Below are 19,787 nucleotides of genomic sequence, written 5' to 3' on the forward strand. Positions count from 1 at the left end.
TTCCTTATATCACATATTACAAGGCATTCAATTATTCCTTAATTAAAGATAATATATAAAAATCTAAATCATCTCACAACAAAATACCATCTCCTATAAATAATGTTTGCAGCAACATTCCAGACGCTGCAGGTATTATTTCCAAGCCGCCAAAAAGTTCCACCCCCTCGAGAACACCTTCACCCTCTCCTAAAATGTACTCCGCCATCTCCCATACGATCCCATACGATCCCAGATCCCCGGATCCGCGAGACCTACACTTTCCCTGGCAACTTGTCCGCGCCTACGATTCCCGAACAACGCACTCCGCCTCGCAGTCCAATTCATCGCCACTCTTCTAATTAACAGAGCCGTGGAATCCCTGCGTGAGAGTCTGAGCGGATGGTTCATTAACCCGTCGCGTTGCCGCCGCCGTACAACTGCCGCCAGACTGGACCGCGCCGGAAACGAATCGTTACCACGTGCCACTTTGAACTTCTACCAAGTTTGGCAGAGGGAACACGGAGCGGAGGGGGGGGGGGGGGCCCTTTAGAGATAAGCCTCGAGGGATCCGTGCTTTCGAACTTCGCGGCGGGACCGTGCGACGAGAGGCCGAAGCCAGAAGCGGTAAAAAGCCCCCCGTGTCGAAAGTACTCTCGAAATAAAATGATAACGCGCGTAATTGGTTGAACGCTTTCGCGTGATAAAATTCTTTCTTGTTTTCATTAAATATTCGCACGAGTTTTAACAGAGAATCTCGAAATTATTGTCTGGTTTCTTTCATTTAATTCGAGTAGATTTTATTAATTTCATTTCGTTTACTTGGAAGTTTAAATCAGAGTAATTTGTAAAAATAATATGTCCGCTGGAATTAATGTTTCTATATATTAAATACTGAATTTTGTATTCTTTTAATATTTTGTATACTCAATAAATTTCTATTCAAAGACGTCGTTAAGAAATTAATTTTATTACCAACTCTACGTTAATGAGACAATATTTGCCTTTCTATATTTGGCACTTGTGTTCCAAAATCACAAGTATTAATTTTTATTAAACAAAAATATTAAAGAATAAATTAAGCTGCTTACTCGAGACACAGAGCCAGGAAATACGTGTACCACTTTCGGCAGCCTCTCGTCCCCACAGCCCAGCGCGAGAACGAAAAGCCGAGGGAGCGGAGGAGTGGGTGAGGACGATGCGGGGGGAAAAAAAGAATTAGGGTCCTCGGGCGCACAGTACCATAATCGTTGGACGGTTTGAAGGTCGAATCGTCGCCTCCCACCCAGGAGTCGACCGACACGAATTCCGCGACGAAACTGGGTATGGTGCACTTCAAGATGGCTGCGTTCCCGCGGATCACGTATTCGGACACAACCTCCGCTTCGTAGTATTGTGTTACGACTGGGGAGAGAGAGGGGAAACAAAAGTGCCGTGAGGGTTGCGCAAGGGATTTTTTCCGGATTTCCTGACCACTTGAACGTCTGAGGTTTCCGGCTGCGAACTCTGAGAGGCGGAGGTCTTTGATGCGACACGAGTGCAAGCTGCCTCTGCTGCTGCTGCTGCTGCTGCTCCCCCATTCATCGGGAATCTTCAATTGTTTGAATTGATCAATGAACCGGCACGAAAGAATCTGCCGATTAACCTATAACCGGCGAGGTGGGGTCTAACCGATACCTTCGCGTTGCAGGAGAAACTTGTTATCCGTTCGGGGTGGGTTGGTTTATCGGGGGTGGTCTCGAGTGAATTTTAAAGCGGACGACGCTGGTCGAAATTAGTAGAGAACTAATGCTGTTTGAGTATAGTAGGAGCCGTGTTTTGTTCGAGTATGGTAGATGATGTGTTCTTTTTGATACTGACATAGATTAGATACCAATTGAATTTGTTATAGTTATAATTTTTATTGAGACTAATAGAAGCTAGGTCTGATAGAAATTATATTCTATTCGGGTCTACTAGAAGCTATAATCTTTTCAATAATACTAGAAGCAGACTCTCCTTGAGTCTAGTGAAAACTATATTCTGTTTAAATCTACTAGAAGCCACAATTTCTCTAAATTTAATAAAAGCATATATTTAAATCTATTAAAATCAAGATTCTGTCTGAACCTACAATAGACCACGACTTATTTAAATCTACCAAGGATCACGATCTTCAATCCACAATGGATCAGACATCCTAATTCTACCTCGTTATCCTGCGATAATTAATTTAATCTGTGTTAAAGCATTATACCGAAAATAATACGGGAAAAATTCAGAAAAACCTCAGCATCGAAACAAGCAACAGGAAACCTCAGACATCGTGATCATCGATAACGGTAGCAGAATAATTGTCCGACAGGTATCTAACAATGACAGAGCTCGTCTCTATCCCGCTAGATCCTTTCTGATCGGGCACCCCTCAGAGAGAGAGAGTATCAGTCGCGAGCAATTCCACCGATCATACGACGTTGACTAACGCGGCGCGAGCCGCTGCCTAATCTCGACCCTTTCGAACCCTTTCGAGACTTCCAACGCCCGCGGCCTTGGAATAGCAACAAGCCTCTACCGTTCTTCTCCTCGGGGTTAAAAAAGTTTCCTTGGTCGTCCTGCCAGCCGACCACTTGAACGAACTCGGCGACGAAGCTCGGTATGCTGCACTTGAGGATCGCTGCGTTCCCGCGTATTACGTACTCGTTGTTGACTTCGGACTGATAAAACTGGTGCACCACTAAAATGGAGGTCACGCCGATAACAGCCGTGCTTGGCGAACGCGGTTCCTACGGTCGCACCGCCACTGCGCCGATCGTCTCTTCGCGGCGCATATGATCGTGGACCACGTTTGTAAATTATATTTGCGTATGCGATCATCGTTGTGTATAATGTATCGTCATCGTTGTGTATATGTATCATCGTCTCTGTGTATATGTATCGTCATCTCTGCGTACGCAATCATCCCTGTCCGATCATTTGTGGGCACATCGGTGCTCGTGTCTATAGTGGGTGATCAAATCATTATGAACAGACCGATTAATGGCTCATTTTATGATCCTGCTGGTGTTACGACTTCGATAACGATGATACGCGCGTTTCCACTGTAGATACACGTATTGACTATTTTCTTTGTATAATGGTGGTTTAAGCAAAACATAGCAAGATAAGCATCGTTGCGACAAGCTGCTTCGTTTGTGTTCGAGAAAATTACAGCGAGTTTATCTTTGTTCGCGGAAGCTATAGAGAGGTCTTTGTTCGCGTTGAACATCATTACGAGTCTCTCTTTGTCTGAGAGGATTGTAGAAACTATAAAAATCGCGATAGGAAATTATAGAAATTCCAATAAATTTATCTTTGCTTCAGAAAAATTATTTTGACTTTATCGAGAAAAGCAGTTCTGTCATTATTTAATTAGGAAAATATTATTAATATTATGCAGGGTCAGATGAAATTAGAGTCGGGCTATTTTCGCTCTACTTTCCGTTTCACTCTCGACGAAGGCTCCGAACAGGTGTTAATTATCACGTGTTCACATTAATTTGATCACCCACGGTGCGACTATCTCTCTCCCACCGTGCGGCCATCTCTCTCCCACGGTGCGTCCTATCTCGGTTTTAGCGACCGCGGGCGGCAGAGATCTAAATAGCTGCGGTTTCATCGATCATCCCGGTGGCGCATCGCGACGCGGTTCTCGCTAGATCACCGATCGTGAATACCCTGGACCAAAAGGTACCGTGCAAACCCGGTCGCACGACGTTGACGACAGCTTCCCCGTTGACGACGGAGGGTCTCGTCGTTTCGAGCAGATCGATTCGCATCTCGCGCCGCGCCCGAGAGCTTGCGAGAGGAGAGCGTCGACGTCGACGTGCTGGCAAACGATCGGTGCACTTTGACTCTCCCTCTCTCTCTCTCTCTCTCTCTTTTGCTCTCTTTGGTCTCGTGTACGCGACACGTCTCCCACGCATGTGCTGTGGCGTGCCAGAGAAACGAGAGAGCGCGCGAGAGACGGAGAAGGATAGAGAGAAAGACTGAGAGAAAGACAGAGAGAAAAAGAGAGAGAAAGTCAGAGTTAAGGATAGAGAAAGAAAAAGGGAGGAAGAGAGATAAGGAGAGAATGAGAGCGAGAATCTGAGTATAAGCGAATGAGCGAGAGAAAGAAGGGGTGAGAAACAGAGAGAGAGAGAGAGAAAAATAGAATTGGAGTGAGAAACCGAGTATAAAGAGAGAGAAAGTAAAAGCGAGAAAAAGTGAAAGAGAGAAAGATACAGAAAAAGAGAGAAAGTGAGAGAGTATAAGTGAGCGAGAGAGACAGAGGGTGGGCGAGGAACGCCTCTCGTTCCGCCGTCGATGTCGACGATATGCTCCAATTATTTCAGCCACCGCGCACCACGGTGAACGTAACGAGCTGGGAACAATGTTAATGAGACGACGCTTTCGCGTGACTCGCGTAAAACGATTTCCCGACGCGGGTAGTGACCGAGCCGTGCTTTCGGGGCATCTATAGCTTCTGGACCGGTCTTTGCCTGCACTTGACAAACGTTCTCTCGGCCGCGGTCTCCATCGGAGAGTTTAGCAACGTTTCGACAGTGGTTTCCTTGTTTCAGCTGCTAAGGAGTTTCTATTACTCGTTGATTAAACGTCTAACTTGAACGCGACGAAATGAATTGAATAGCAACGCTGTTGAACGGCGACTCTAAAGAATCGAGATCGTCAATTCTTGAGATTTATTCATTGAACCTGAAAGCTTATCTTTAACAGGTAATTATTAGTTCCGTGTTTTTTTAGGGAAGAACAATATTCTGCTATGAATAGTATAAAATTGTTGAATTAAATAAATAGTAAGAGGGTCTATTCTATTTCAATATTTTTCTTTGAAGACTGTTACGTCTACGTTGCTCCGACGATTGAAACACTGACATTCTAAGTAATATATAATTATTGAATTATGTTATAAGTGAAAGGTAGCAATTATTGTGATTATTAAATTAAAATTATTTTCACAGCGTCCACGGATTTTGAACAAAGTTGTCGACGTCTTTCCGAAAACCAATCAGCTAATAAAACGAAGTAGCCTGCCGGCGGAAAACAATTTTCGATACTAGCCACAAAAATGTTTCTCCGATATCCTTACTCGTTCGGAAGTTCCGTCAACGGTTCGCTAAACTTTCCGACGGCCGAGAATCGTGCTGTGTCGCGATACCGTAGTTCCACAGAGTACGTCGCGGCGATCTGCTCTGAGGAAGACGGACGATCTGCTCGACGACGAACTTCCGCTTCTCTACGACTCGAACAAAAGCGAAATAGTGTATCGATCGGATCGATCCGGGTACCGTAATCGTCGCCGGGTAGGAACTCGTCACCCTGATCGGTCTGCCAGGACAGAACCTTCACGAAATCGGCGACGAAGGACGGCACGACGCACTTCAAAATGGCACTGTTCCCACGGATCGCGTACTCCTTGTTCACGTCCGTGTCGTAGTACTGCGCCACCACTGCGATATCAGGTCGTCGAAACTCGTGTGTTAAATGATTAAGTGATTCGCGAAACCCAGCGAACGGTTCGCTCTCCCCAGCCTCTCGTCGAGCTGCAAAACCGTTTTGCAAACACGTCGAACTTCGGGATTCCGACGGCTTTCCGTTTCGATCGGACGGCGACATTCGGGTCAACGTTGATACGCGTGCGAACCGGTACACGCGAAATTACACAGAATTTTCGTTTTACTGGCTACGTCGCCCGACGTTTTAATTCTAGTTTTTCGTGAAAAAAAGGTTTTGAATACTTTAATTTGGAGAGAACAAAAATTTATCGTTATTAAACTCTGGTACTGGATTTAAATTCGGTAAATGTTGCTTAAAATATATTAAAATGAATTTAAATTTGTAAATCGAATTTAAATTAGTTGAATTGAATTCGAGTTTATTAAATTGAATTTAAGTATATTAAATCGAATTTAAGTATATTAAATCGAATTTAAGTTTATTACATCGAATTTAAGTTTATTACATCGAATTTCAGTCTATTAAATTGAATTTCAGTCTATTAAATTGAATATCAGTTAGTCAAATTAAATTAAAAGTATCCATAACCTACCATAAATTAATCCCGAAAAACACTTAACAATTCTTATCGATTTGGCTAATGTTTCGACATAAATCAACGATTGTACGCGATAAATGGTGCGGAATGGTTCGTGTACGGGATTATAATCGACGTTTCGCAACCAGCATCGATATCCTCGGGAAATTATTGTCCGACAAGTATGGTCCAATTACATACGAGTATCGGTACGCAAAGCACGTGTAACACTGCAATCGACAGAGGCTGGAGAGCAATAAATATTGTCGTAAACAACGGCGGCGGCGGCAGCGATTACGCGTAATTCTAATCCGAGACCTACAGTTCGTGGAACCGTGATTATTGCCACCGACATTTTGCGATTGCTGAACGTATCGCGAAATTCGAAATACTGACCAAACGTTGACGATTTAAATCAGCTGTTGAATGATCGAAGTCGCTAAAAAGAAGATGAGTTAGCTCGCCGTGCCTGGCCGATTTTTCAACGCCTTGCTGTCGTTATTGTCTCCTATAAGTCACTCGATGTTATCATCTTTGAACAATCTCTCTACGTAAATGTATTTTGAATATATATTTTCTCTTAAGATATTTTTTAGTAACAAATGTAAATATGTAACAAATTTTTTAAAAAACTTTACGTTTCTGTAAAATTTCAAAAATGAGAACGTGCGACTTTTGGGCCTAATCTTAATTCGAATTATATTATTTTAACTTTTCACAGAAATAAAAATCTAAAGACATTAAAAATTAATTGAAGACAGTAATCGTTCAATAGAAAATAATTTCACTTATAAAATGGATCTCAAAACTCCAAATCCTCCTATTATAATTTCTAGATATATATAATCACTTGTAATTTGTTATAAATTATCGACATAAAAATCTATTTATTACGAAAACTCCAGAATGCCTAAAAAGCACTTTAAACCTCGAAATTAAAATTTAATAAAAATCCTTTATTTTTTAAAATTGTAGTAATTAATCTACGATTGACAACAGCAAGACGTTCAATCGCTATGAGAAATCGATGTTGAAACATTGTTATCCCGTTCGAAAAATAAGTAACAGCTGGCCAGGCGACTGCGAGTGGTTCCCGAGTGATTTTGGAATGCTTGTAAGATGATGACGCTTACCGGCTCTCACGTTAACATCTCGGCTGTGAACTGAACCCGCTGGTGATCGCGCCAAACAGCTGTAAACCTGAGCATGAACCTCCTGACGGTAATCTTCTGCGCGGAAAGGTGGGAATACCAAGTTTCCATTCGGCAAAACCTGCGCAGACGAATTTTTATTAGTAAAAACCACTCGAATTCGCTGTTGACAAAAACACAGAAAAATATAACTGTTCGATTATTATTTAATTTAATTATTACTGATACTTAGCGGTCAAGTATTTTTACCAAAACTTTACCTATATTATTAAATGGGTACAGAGTATAAATATTGCTATTTAACCATCTAATGACTGACAATTAATTTTAAATTCCACATGCCTTATTAAAGCCCACAAAAGACGAAGAAGAAGTACTTGAAAATATCTGCTGACAAAAGTTCAGAGATCAAATTATTATACGATCCCTAACATAGTTACATTTTTGCCAATGAGGTTCGTCGTTCGACCGTCGAGCGACAATTAATCCGGCCTTCCTCATTAGCCGAACCACTGACGTAAGATCGTTAATGCACCGCTAAGTAACACTGCGTCACGTGGGTGTCGAACAGAGTTCGATAGTGGGAAGTAAACGAACGGCAACGATTTGTCCGGTTGCGTGAAAAAGGAAGTCCAATCTGGTATCCGACGATCGGTATTTCAATTTCTTTCGCGGCGTAGGTGCTTCGTGACGAGTTACGATCGGATACTCCGATCTTCCTCTCTTCTCTGCATGCGCGAATGCGCGTGGGTGCCGGCGTGTACCGCTTCTCAATGAGCCGCATTGTTACCACCGTCGATGATCGTACGAATGTTCGATTTATTGACGCGCAAATTCACTCCCGTCGCGACGACTAATTTTCTACATGCAGCTCGCGATTGTTACGACGCGGAGATTTTATGCTCTGTCCAACTTTTTCCAGATAAATCTGTTGCATCGAGGATGCGCTTTTATTGGATTAATCGATGTCGTTTTTATCTGACGATTATTTGTCATTTATACTGATTGTTCGTGCCAAGTATTGTTATACTGTTAATGCTGGGAAAGTGGTTATTACAGAAATTAAATATAGTAGTATTAAGGGATCTTTTAATCTTTATGGTAAAAATAGTTATGGATATTTTAAAAGGTCTCTTTGGACGCCTGATGAAAATAGTGTCGATATTAATATTTTATAAGGTGTCTCGACCACTCTTGGTAAGATTATTGTTAAATCAATATTTTGAAAGGCCTCTTTCGAAGGCTTTGGTAAATATAGTACGAAATAAAAATCGTTAAATCAAAATCCTACGAAAATCCTTCATCCCCTAGCAATAATCTCTCCACCACCGATCCCGTCAAAGTAGAAAAATAAATAAATACCTGTCGGAGTCCCGGAACGTCGCCCACAGCACTTCCATCGGCGCGAACCCAAATAATATCCGGTTGGGGGTTTCCTCTAGCCTGGCATTCGACGACAGCACCCGTTCCGTTGGAGAAGTCAACACGGTTTGGCGGTTCCTTGACAAATACCGGTCCCATAGAGTCGTCATCAGCCATAGCCACTGCAAGCAACGGGAGAAGCAAAGAAGTTAGTCGGGTCGATCGAGCATTCGTTTATCGCGTTTATCGGCCCGGCAGCCTTTGCGAATGGGGGGGAATCGCCGAAGAAAAGCAGAGCCGCACGCTAAGAGATTAATTAGTCCGTAACCGGTGTCGACGACGTAACCTCAGTTGCGTGTCTTTCGTTTTCGTCGGTCGGACGTCTTCCCCAGGATACGCGACGCCCACGCTCAATTGGCGCGTCGCCAATTGCAGCAAACAACAGGTTGCCGGTCTGCTATTGAATAATATGCTATCAACGTCACGTGACCATAAGGGAGACGGGAACACGCGTGATTTGTTTTCCGTCACCGGCATCCGCGATCTCTTCTCCCTTGGATCGCTACGGCGCATCCTCCGTTTCGTCTGTCGACCCACGAAATTTATCGCGATCGCTATTCGAACTCGCGAAGGAAAGTATAGTTAACTCCAAGGGTTGTTTAGTTTTTATTTTACTAGAAATAAATTTATTTTACTGAGAATTAAATTTGGATTAAGTACAAGTACACTTTCTTATAGGTGAACTTTTGGAAGGAGTTAATAAGTAATAAAAATTAGTATAATAAAAACTAATGGGTTGAAAATAATATAGCAAAAGTTTTAAGCTCTTTTAACCCTTGCACTCGTGTGGTGACTCTGAGGGGCTACTAAAAATTGCTATACCAAACCAGTGTTACAATATAATTTTGTCACTATCATATTTTATATATATTCTATATATAATAAATTATTAAAAGAAATTATGTTAGATCAAAAAGTTCAATTTTTACATTTCATTTTAACTTTAAAAATCAAAGGGTCGAGCATTCCATATTCGTTCTTCGCCATTTGAATAATAATTATATCAATCTCCGCGTCGTATTGCAAACGAACACCTTGTAGGTGTGACACAAGTCCTCCGGCAGATACGCCGCCTCGCACAAATTGTTTGAAGCATTTCCATTCCGCTAATAGAACGTTCTTCGCGAACACTGCGAACGCGTACCCGCCGCGCTCGCAGTACTTTCAAGTTTTAAACGCGTATAAAGGACGAAGGCCCGAGTTTCCAACTCTTCGCTCGCGATCTTTAACCTTAAGCACTTGGTCGACAAAAATATGAGAGCAAATACGAGATACGAAGAGTGTACACCACCAACTGAATACATAAAACCTTTTCCCACTGATACCAACTTCCCGCATTAGATTTGCAAAGTGCCGCGAGAGATTACGTTTGAATTCATCGTTGACAGGAAAATGGACGAAGTTCTTGCGATACCGTAACTCATTTTTGCGCGAGTTGAATTTAAACGATATTTTTTACCTCTTGCTACGAAATCACTCGTTAAAACAAGATATACTGATTGCGAATGAAAGTGATATACTAATATACTTTTGATGTAATTTATATAGTAACGGTGCAAATAATATAGTATATCTATGTATAGTGCTGACACTGGCACATTTCCGTGGATGTTGAGTAAGACCTAAATGGTTTAATTAAGGTAAATAGACTAAGGTAAAACTTTATAGCGAAACGACTTCAAGGATCATTGCCTTACGATTTTTTAAATTTATCTTCGGTCATGGTGGCAATTAACCTGCTTACGAACAAGAGGTATTCCCTCTGGAAATGCACGAAGCAAATTATACACTATACTATTAAATATAAAAATTGCAGGAAGGAAAAAATAATATTAAAATATATTGATATTTTTTTCTAACTTACTAACTTTTCAAAAATGTTAATTTTATGGAAGATATTATTCTAATTCGTTTTGTACGACAATAAAAACTTTAGATTATTCATAAAAATTCTATATACTTTTACGTCAATTGCTGAACCTATTACCCATAGAAACTATTTTCAATGGCGCCACGGAGTCGCCACACGAGTGCAAGGGTTAATAACACGAGTTCTCAGGAAAACGAGCATCGACGTGTTTCCACGTGACGATCGGCGGAGTTCGCGGCGCGATTTATTCTCGGGCCCATACGCGGTCGGTTTACGCGTGTTTACGATTATACAAGAGCTCATTGTGCCACTTTCTTCCCGCGTAACCGCGCGCGCGCGCGCGCGCCGGCTTAACCGCGACGGGAACGGATAAGCTCGGCCACGGACCCGTCGTAAAATCGAGTTTACGAAGAGAACCGGTTCGCGGACCAACAGTACACACTTGCCGACCGGCAACGCGGCCGACAGAAGGCGCGCTCAGGTACCGGCGAACAGGTGTTCCGAAAGTTTCGCCGCACCGGGATTCGAGCCTGCGCACGGATTGTCCTTGCAATCGCTGCGTTTTTCGTCCTTACGCCTCCGTTACCTTCGCACGAATCGGCGCGAGTACCACGTGATTTTTACGTGAATTTTTATTTATTTATTTATACATTCCGATAATTCTTGAATTATGTTATTGAAGCTTTCAGTTTTATAAATAGTCTTCAGATAATATTTTTGCAATGTAAAAAGGAATTTATTAAAGTAATGTATACTCTGTTAATCGTAGTAATTTTTCAGATTAATAATATTCGGATAACAAATGATTCTGAGATTGAAAAAGAATAATCTCTATACATTTTCTAATTCCACCACGCATTGTAGCAAAAATACCTCCTGACCTATAAAAGTACGCCCTTTTCATCCTTACGGTATTAAAATATAATACAAGCAGTGAAAACTCTGGCTAAAAATGAACGTTCAAGTTCGACGAACAAATACATGCCAAGCCGCGCGCACCGTCCGATACCACCGCAGTGAAAGTATGTATTACTATGCTAAAAAGATCGCGGGAGCGTACTTTCTCGGCAGTTCGACGGTGGGAATTCAATAACATTGGAGAAAAAAGGGCGCTCGAGGATCCACTCGGCGCCGAGTTGAATGAACACACCCCGGTGTTCATTAACACCGGCACAGAGACGCGGCCGGCGGCAGGGAAAGGTCGAAGGCACATTGATCAGTGACCCGATCCGGACGAGCCATTTTTCGCAAAGTTGCCGGCGTTACGCGCTCTCGCGATCAAAGACGGGAATTCTGCTCGGCGGTCGATAACCAGCCCGTAATCTATATATAGGCGGGCTTTCGAACGACCGGACACGGCGCATCGAATGCATTTCTAGCAAACGTACGCGATCGTATGCGCGGACACGACGCGATATTATAGTCGTATCTCGACGGAACGGCGCGCGGCTGGGTGACGACGAACGTTGCGCGCGTTCGACGGCCCCGCGTTTATGCCCGGTCGGAGAGCTGGAAAGATCGTGACGATCATAGCGATCGAGGGGATCCTCAAAAGCTTGGACACCGCGGACACAACGTGTCCGTGAAACCAGCGCGATGGCGGCGACGCGTGTAGCATACTCGTTTTCCAGTTCGATTCGTTTCACGCTTGCTTTGCCGACCGCTAACTGCTTTGTTTTATTTCATAAAGATTGGGTGAACGAATTAACTGGGACTTTGTGCAATTATTTAATAATTGAGTAAAGAAATTTATATGATTGAGTGAAGAAATTTAGTTGATCATTTTTAGTAGGAGCATCTTGCGTTTATTTTAATCATTTTATCGACGATGGTGCTTTCAGTAACAATAATTAAAGTATTTAGATAACTTTGAAGAGAAAATAATTTTGTCTTTGAAATTAATAGCAATTTTTTACGAATATAGGGATATTTAATCTTTTCTGTCATTTCGACTGACTGAAATTTTTTAAAAAGCCTTAGACATTCCCCAGTAAAATTTTTAACTTTCGAACAGAGTTACAGCGATAATTATTGCAATAAGAACAATTTAAAATCGCGAAGGAATGATCGACCTGCTGGAATAATTAAAGAAATAATTAAATATCTGACAGCTTGCAACACACAAATGTTATATTACGCGCGCAATATAATCCTAAGCGTCAACCTGCTGAAAAGAATGATAAAAGTGAATGCTTCGAGTAAAAGAGAACATTGCTCGTATGACTCACAAAATTGCGTTTACGCGTGTCGGAGCTGGAATGGTCGTGACGATCATAGTAATCGGGTATCCTGGAAAGCTCGGACACGGTAGAGCCACGAAACGAGCATGCTCGTAGCGGCGTGTAACGTACCCGGTTTTTGAATTTAATGAATCTAATACGCGGCGAGTGGCTGAAACCGTGTCAACGGCGATAAACGGGCCGTCTAAAGCGGGAAACGTGACGTCGATGGAAACACTCTTGACAGGAAGTCGGAGGAAATTCCTGAGCCGGAGTCGAACGAGGGTTCGGTTGGTTTAACCCTCGGCAAAAAGGTTTACGGGCTTTGGTCTGACGATCTTCCGATTGATTGCATTTCAAAAGTGGATTCTGCTATTTGCAATAACCGTACTGCGACGAGATTATTGCAATAATTGTGGTTCGATAAATGTAGCACCATAAATGTGGTACAATAAATGTAGCATAATAAATATAGTACAATAAATATAGCGTAATAATTATAGTTCAATAAATATAGCGTAATAAATATAGTACAATAAACGTAGTGTCATAAATATACTCGATCAACTGCGTTATAAGCAAAATAAAAATTGTCTTATATTCACCCCTAATTTTAATGAATTAGGAATAACGTCAATTTTCACGACAAATCCATGAAATCCGCAATCCAGTTAAAAGACAACAATACTGTTCGCATGTGTCAGCTATTAAGAATAGAGATTTGCCACCGCGACCGCAAACGGAGTCATCGGGTGACACAGTTCCCGACACTGACATCTAGTTTTACACAGCAACGAGATGCAAGTGGCAGAAAGAAAGTCGTCGTATCGTGTTATATGGGTCAAGTTTGCTAAAAAATGTGGAAGAACGCGAAAGTGCTATCGGATGTTCGTTACTCGGCAAGCCTGGAAAAATGAAAACGCGACTCGCTAAGGGTGGTGTCTTATTCCTTGAGAAAGTGGGACAGATTTTAAATAAAAAAATCATTCTCCAACACAGAGATCATCTGCTAACAAAGAAAATCTATCGAATTACCAACCGGTCGTTATATTTATTTTATTCGTTGCGTGTCTAATATTTAAAAGTAATATAATAATACGTAAACCTAAAGTAACATCTGTGCCTCGCTAATAGATAATAAATTACCGTTTGCCTTGACAACCGATTGTGTTAAAGAAAATATACCGTAGACCATCCCGGACCTCTCAAGCCCAAACAGCGCCCCCATAGAACCGAGAATTCCCCTAACAATTAGCCGGTGGCTCGGGACGCTTGGTCAACGTCAGTTTCATTGTGGCTGGTCGAGCGTTCTCTTCCGTTCTCGAAACGTCGCAGCGAATTCCCTTTCGTTCCATGTAGAGCCGAAGGATACCTGACATCATCGGGTCCAAGATTTCTACATTCCATAGACAGCAACTGAAAGAGGTCTCTCTCTCGACGGCCGCTGAATCATCTCGGGGCATGACTGCCGGGCGACGGAAGATTCACCTGGCTCTCGGCAGGCCGTGCCCGGCAAAATGCGATTCTCTTTCAGACATGGCCGACCCGTTCGGGGAACAGCAGCTGTTCCTTTACCTCGGCCCTCTCCGCGGCTCCCTTCACGGTTCCCCGACGTTTTCTTGGTCTTTTCTTCGGCAGCTGCGCTACGGGGTCTCCGTTTCTGCCTACGCCTCTCGTGGACCTTTCACGTCGGCACGGATTCGAAACGCCGGGCAGAGTAGCCGGCCACGCGGAGATTGCATCGACAGCTGCGTTGCCGATTTCCTGTCCTCTTCCTCCTTTCTTCCGTCTCGAGGTACCAGACCTCTTTCTTCGCTTTGCGAGAAGAATCAACGACTACCGAACTAATTATTTCTCGATCTACGGCTCGTACTATTTCCACGCGACATTTTCATCTTTCAATATTTTTTCCCGTGTTAAATAAGTTCATTATTGATTGTAGACGATTTTCTGAGTATTCTGGAATTTTTTCAGATTTTTTTAAAGCTTAGAGCAATGGAGAATTATGTCCGGCCTTAGAAAGATCGCTGACGTGTCTTTGTCTTTGTTATTTGCTTGTTCTGATTATAGTAGATTATAGTAAACAGCTAGTTTCTTTCAACTTTGATTAAAAGTAATTTTACGACCACAGTATTAAATTTAATTAACAAAACTGTCATTTGCTCTGACTTCGATCGAATATTATAATAATGCATCTCTGCTGTAATCATAAATTAAAAACCTAGCATAATATGTCTGTTTCAATTTTTATTACACATGCCCTAGTTACATAAAAATCGCATAGGACAAGGTAGAATATCTCGCATCGTTTACGTACGATATCCGAATTGTTAAAAATCCGCGGCGAAATTGGTGCCGGAGGGCGTGACGCGAATATCCGAGCGAGAAAAGGGGCAAGATCATTAACGTTCGGAATTAACGAGGGTCGATCTACATACTTTGCGCAGATGCTTCTCGCTCGCGGCCGTAAGCGCAAGAAACGCTGAAAAATCCGTGGCTGTGCTTGAGGGAATCTCGCCGGGTCGTGTGACGTCAAACCGTTCGCTCCCAATAAAAACCAGGTCCCTCCTTTGCTAAAAACTATAATGATCGCGCGACGCTGACAGACATGCGGAACGGTTAGCAGATTCAGCGAATCGTCAGTCGTTGGTCTTCCTATTGATCGGGCCGTGCACACCGTGTCCACGCTCGCGAATTCCGAATCGACTTCGCGTTAGGGTGGTTTGTATAATTGGAAGCTCGATGCAAACTTTTATATTATTTTAGATATCCGAACGATGAGTTAACTAAATATTATATTCTTATTCTTCTGTTTTCTATTGTTTCTACTATATTAATTTAATCTACTATTTTTATTGTATTATTTCTAATATTTTTATCAAGAAATGCTGTAATGCCTGTGATTATTCACATCACAGTATAGATATAAAAATCTTCGTAGAACCGCTAGAACTGAAACGTAAACTAAGTCGCCAAGTTTAATTTGATCTTGCATTTAATTGCAAAACCGGTGACCTAATATGCATTGAATTTTGCCCGGTTTTTCGTGCACCAGATGAAGTAATGATGATCAATAGGCTTGTCAGGTCTCGTCGTGCCTCTTTAACTACTTCCAGTAGCAATTTTTTTACGAGCGACACTTAAGCACTTGACCCAAATCTTCATCGATACTTATTTCGTGCGAGACTCGTACGTTTTCTTAGATACACTGCCATGCAATCGAACTAAAACCATACGACTGCATTTAATTCGAAATTAACGTGACTGGCTATCATGCAGATTGTTACAGTAGTATGATATTTAATATTTTCGCAATACTGTCAATTATGCGTTGGAAATATTTATTTTTTTGAATATGTACCTATCGTCGAGCGTGTGTTCAGCTACTGTCAAATAATTACTGTTAAATGTGCATTTCCTAGATATGTCTTATCTAATACCTATTTACTATGTACCTATCCTCAAATACGTATTTACTAAGTATACACCTATCCTTAAATATGCATTTCCTAAATATATATCTTTTGATAAATAAACATTGTTAAAAACGCGTTCCCTAAATACATACCATATATTGTCAAATATGCATTTTCAAAAATAAGCTTCTATCGCATACGTATTTGCAAAAAAAATTGTAAAATAAAATAAGCAAAAGGTCAAGTCGAGATTGAATAAATAGTCACCCTCCTCCTTATCTTAAATAATTGCGTCGTCGATCGCCTCGGCTCCACCGATCGAGTAATCGCCGCGAGGGGCGGAGACGGTCGATTTACGATGAATCGCGTACACAATGCGCACAAGGAACGTGTCATCCGGAAGATTATTAAGGGAAAGATGAATTACCGCGTCAGCTGCTGGCTCGGCAGCAGCTTGCGCCGCGTCACACGTTCTCAATGCATAAACGATTAGATAGGCAAGATACAACGCAGCGACGCACGCCCGCGAATGGTTGGCGTGTTTTCGAGCACCGACCACTTCCTCTTTCAGCCAGACAGCAACAGAGATTCGTTCCCGGATAAGTGCTCCATTAACAGAAAGCTTCGTTTCTTTTTTTTATCTTTCCTTGCGGAGTAATTAACACGCTCTAATCTGTGGACGGGGCTAAACAGCTCTTGATATTAGCTGGCTAGTTGCTTCCGCGGAATTAATTGCGGTTTTTATGCATTTATGGGGAGAATGGATAAAATATGGAATTGATAAAATATGGAATAAATAAAATATAGAATAGATAAAATATAGAATAAATAGAATATAGAATAAATAAAATATAGAATAGGCAACAAAAGTAAAAGAAACTAAAAATACTTTAATTGCAACTTAAGTAGTTTTTCTTTTTATCGCATGACACTATATCTTTTCGTCGTCATTTTCACAAATTTGTAATTAAACAAACAGGAGTGTATTATCTAAATAAGTCGGACGTTTATCGTGATTAATTCCCTGTTAGTCATAATTGGATTAGGTTACTATCGTAAACTGATACGATAACTCGCGCCGGTCTTCATGCCCTGTACATTCGCACTGCTATCAGAAATCTTTCATTAGACCAGGCCGACCAATTAAGATTTATGTTTTGGTAATTATTGGATTATTTAGATATTATTTCGAATATTTGATACTATAATGGAATAATGTAATAAATCCATTACAAATTCGTACAACGATTAATGTAATAAATCAGATTCTTTTAATCATACGAAATATTACCTCAAATAACGTGTTATATTATTAGGTAATTATTTCCATGCTTTTCGAAGTAACGTTATTTAAACTATTCTTCTAAATAACCCTTCCCGTCACTTTTACTTTCAACCAACGGCGTCGAACATGACAGTTCGATCCCAACCATTTCTCATTTATTTTTTAAATAAAACTATTCATACTTGTTACATAGAGATTCGTAGGAGAAAATTTCTTTGTTTCGTAATCGAACTCACCGTTTGTCATCGCCATTAAAGCCATTAGGAGAAGCATCGTCGTAGTACAGATGGGTATATTAAACCCTCCTCCTTGAGGATTACGCCACATCCTGATCACAGTTTTCTCGGTCGCACTGATATCACACATGAAACAAAGCACAGAACTGAACGACGGGACTCTCGCGGGTAGCAAACCCGCGTGACGAAATTGATCGCAACAGCCGGCGCTGATTCTTCCGGACCGGATGCAACGCGAAAGAAACGAACGAGCCACGTCCTAAATCGTTAAGTCGCGTTTCCCGTCCGGCCACGAGGACTCGCGGCGTTCCCGCCTACTATATGCACGCGGTCACACTATGGTTCGGAATCGCCGACGACCTTTGCAGGGGTTCAAGGCCGACCCCCGGTTGATTCGGTGCGGCGGCTGGCTCCTCGTCACGGCGATCGTCAAACCCTTGAATGGAAACGATCGTCGTCTGCTCCCGTGAAAAATCGGCATGCGTACACCTGCGCGAAGCATTTTGCGACAGAAGCTGATTGATCATCGGTCGTACTTGACAGTTACCTGTGTATCTACATTTTCATACGACCGACATGCTACTATGCGAACACCGAGAAATTGTAACAAGCGCGAGGCGACGAAAGCAAAGGAAACAGGGGGGTGAGCGCGATCAGCTGATCAGGGATGGGCGAAATTTGAAGAAATGAGCTTGCAGGAAAATCGAGTAGTTATCATTTTATATAGTAGAAGAGTTGAGAGGCTTTGAGAATGTCAGTGTGTTATTTTTAATCTAGCATGTGATTGTAAGAAGAAATAACATTTTGTATTATTTTAGTATTATACTATTTATAAAATATAGTTTTGTACTAGTTAGTATTATTTTTGATCTAGTAGATAAGAAGAGATAACTAGGTGGTTAGCTCCGATGCAGACAATTTTTATTACAAATTGGATAGGCTAAATTTTGGCTCATATAATTGTCTCGTTCTTGCACCAGTCTAAAATTCACCTTCGTATAAATTTAGCTCACACACAGTACTGATAATAATTATAATAATTTTTACTAGCGTCTAAACGAAACCCAAAACCGTCTCTTTAAATACTTAAATACTCTTTAAACATTGCCTCGCGTCTATAATCGCACACCGACGACCATGTAAACGGGGTGCCGCAATAAAAGATAGTCTGCACCGAACTCGCAACATCGTTTCAGCCATCCCTGTCCGCGCGGCGAACAAAAACCGTGCAGCAATCTGCGCAAAGTGACTGGGAGGATATGCAGAGGAGAGGGCCCATACGTGCACAGAGGGAGAGAGGGAGAGAGGGAGAGAGAGCCGTGTGGCAAGAGTGCACGATCGAACGCCCTAAAAGCGTGGCAGACGAAAGCGAAAAAAAGCGAGCTAACAATAAGATGGGCCCGGGAATCGCGTGAGAAACGAAAGACAGAGGAGACGGAGGCGCGGGGGCGAGCGAAGCCTTTGGCGTCCGTTGGCTCGCGATAATCCTTGGGACACGTTTGCCGGCAGTCTTTCAAAACCACGAGCAGCGTGTGCACGTGCTGAATCACTGATGGGCGACCGGCTGTCAGGATGGAAGGAGACGGCAAACCGGATGAAGGATGCAGGGCTAAGCGAGAGACGGAGCGAGAGAGAGAGAGAAAGATTTCCGCGATACAAGGCAATACATCGTTTGCCGAAATGTTGCCTTGTCCGTGAAAAATTATTTATAACAGTAGCTCGCTATTATTTAATTCTAGGAACAGAAAATATTGAGCTTGCATCGCGATTTCCTCGGACATATCTTTCTATTCGTATTTTTTAAATTTTTGTTCACATTATGTAACGAAAATAGTCACTTTGTAAATGATTTTTAGTCAATTTCAACCAAGCATTTGTCTACGTAACAGTGTAACCGAAGAGCCAGAAGAGAACAAAGAGAAACTACCCTCCCTTGTGAAATTGAACATTTCTGATCGTCCTAAAGCTTTAAATTAATAGAATCATTCTTGAATAAGTGAACACGAATATACGGGGATTATATTTGGAACTTTGTGAAGCATATGGAATATTCTAGCTTTGCTTAAAGGGTAGAAGTCACGCGGTGCTCCAAATATTTTATGACGTCCCGAATAAGGGCGAGATAGGGCATTTTAACGAATGGCAGTAAGATGATGT

At 41.9% G+C, this 19,787-nt stretch overlaps 1 protein-coding gene across 21 annotated transcripts in view; it reads right to left on the bottom strand.

Moving 5' to 3' along the window:
• The window catches only part of Dscam1 (Down syndrome cell adhesion molecule 1), a 117,817-nt gene that overhangs the window by 96,561 nt on the left and 1,469 nt on the right, over nt 1–19,787 (bottom strand). For 15 of the 21 annotated variants that reach the window (XM_078181755.1, XM_078181753.1, XM_078181749.1 and 12 more), the window contains exons 2-4: nt 17,631–17,776; nt 8,545–8,726; nt 7,165–7,303 (exon numbers count right to left, since the gene is read on the bottom strand). In XM_078181755.1, the coding sequence (XP_078037881.1) occupies nt 7,165–7,303; nt 8,545–8,726; nt 17,631–17,760 (451 nt within the window). In that variant the 5' untranslated portion in view covers nt 17,761–17,776. Of the gene's footprint in view, nt 1–2,530; nt 2,693–5,285; nt 5,448–7,164; nt 7,304–8,544; nt 8,727–17,630; nt 17,777–19,787 lie in introns of those variants that run through there. The other 6 variants (XM_078181757.1, XM_078181773.1, XM_078181758.1 and 3 more) reach the window with 5 other exon arrangements.

This window comes from Augochlora pura, chromosome 5 (assembly GCF_028453695.1).
Source record: "Augochlora pura isolate Apur16 chromosome 5, APUR_v2.2.1, whole genome shotgun sequence".
Lineage (NCBI taxonomy): Eukaryota > Metazoa > Arthropoda > Insecta > Hymenoptera > Halictidae > Augochlora > Augochlora pura.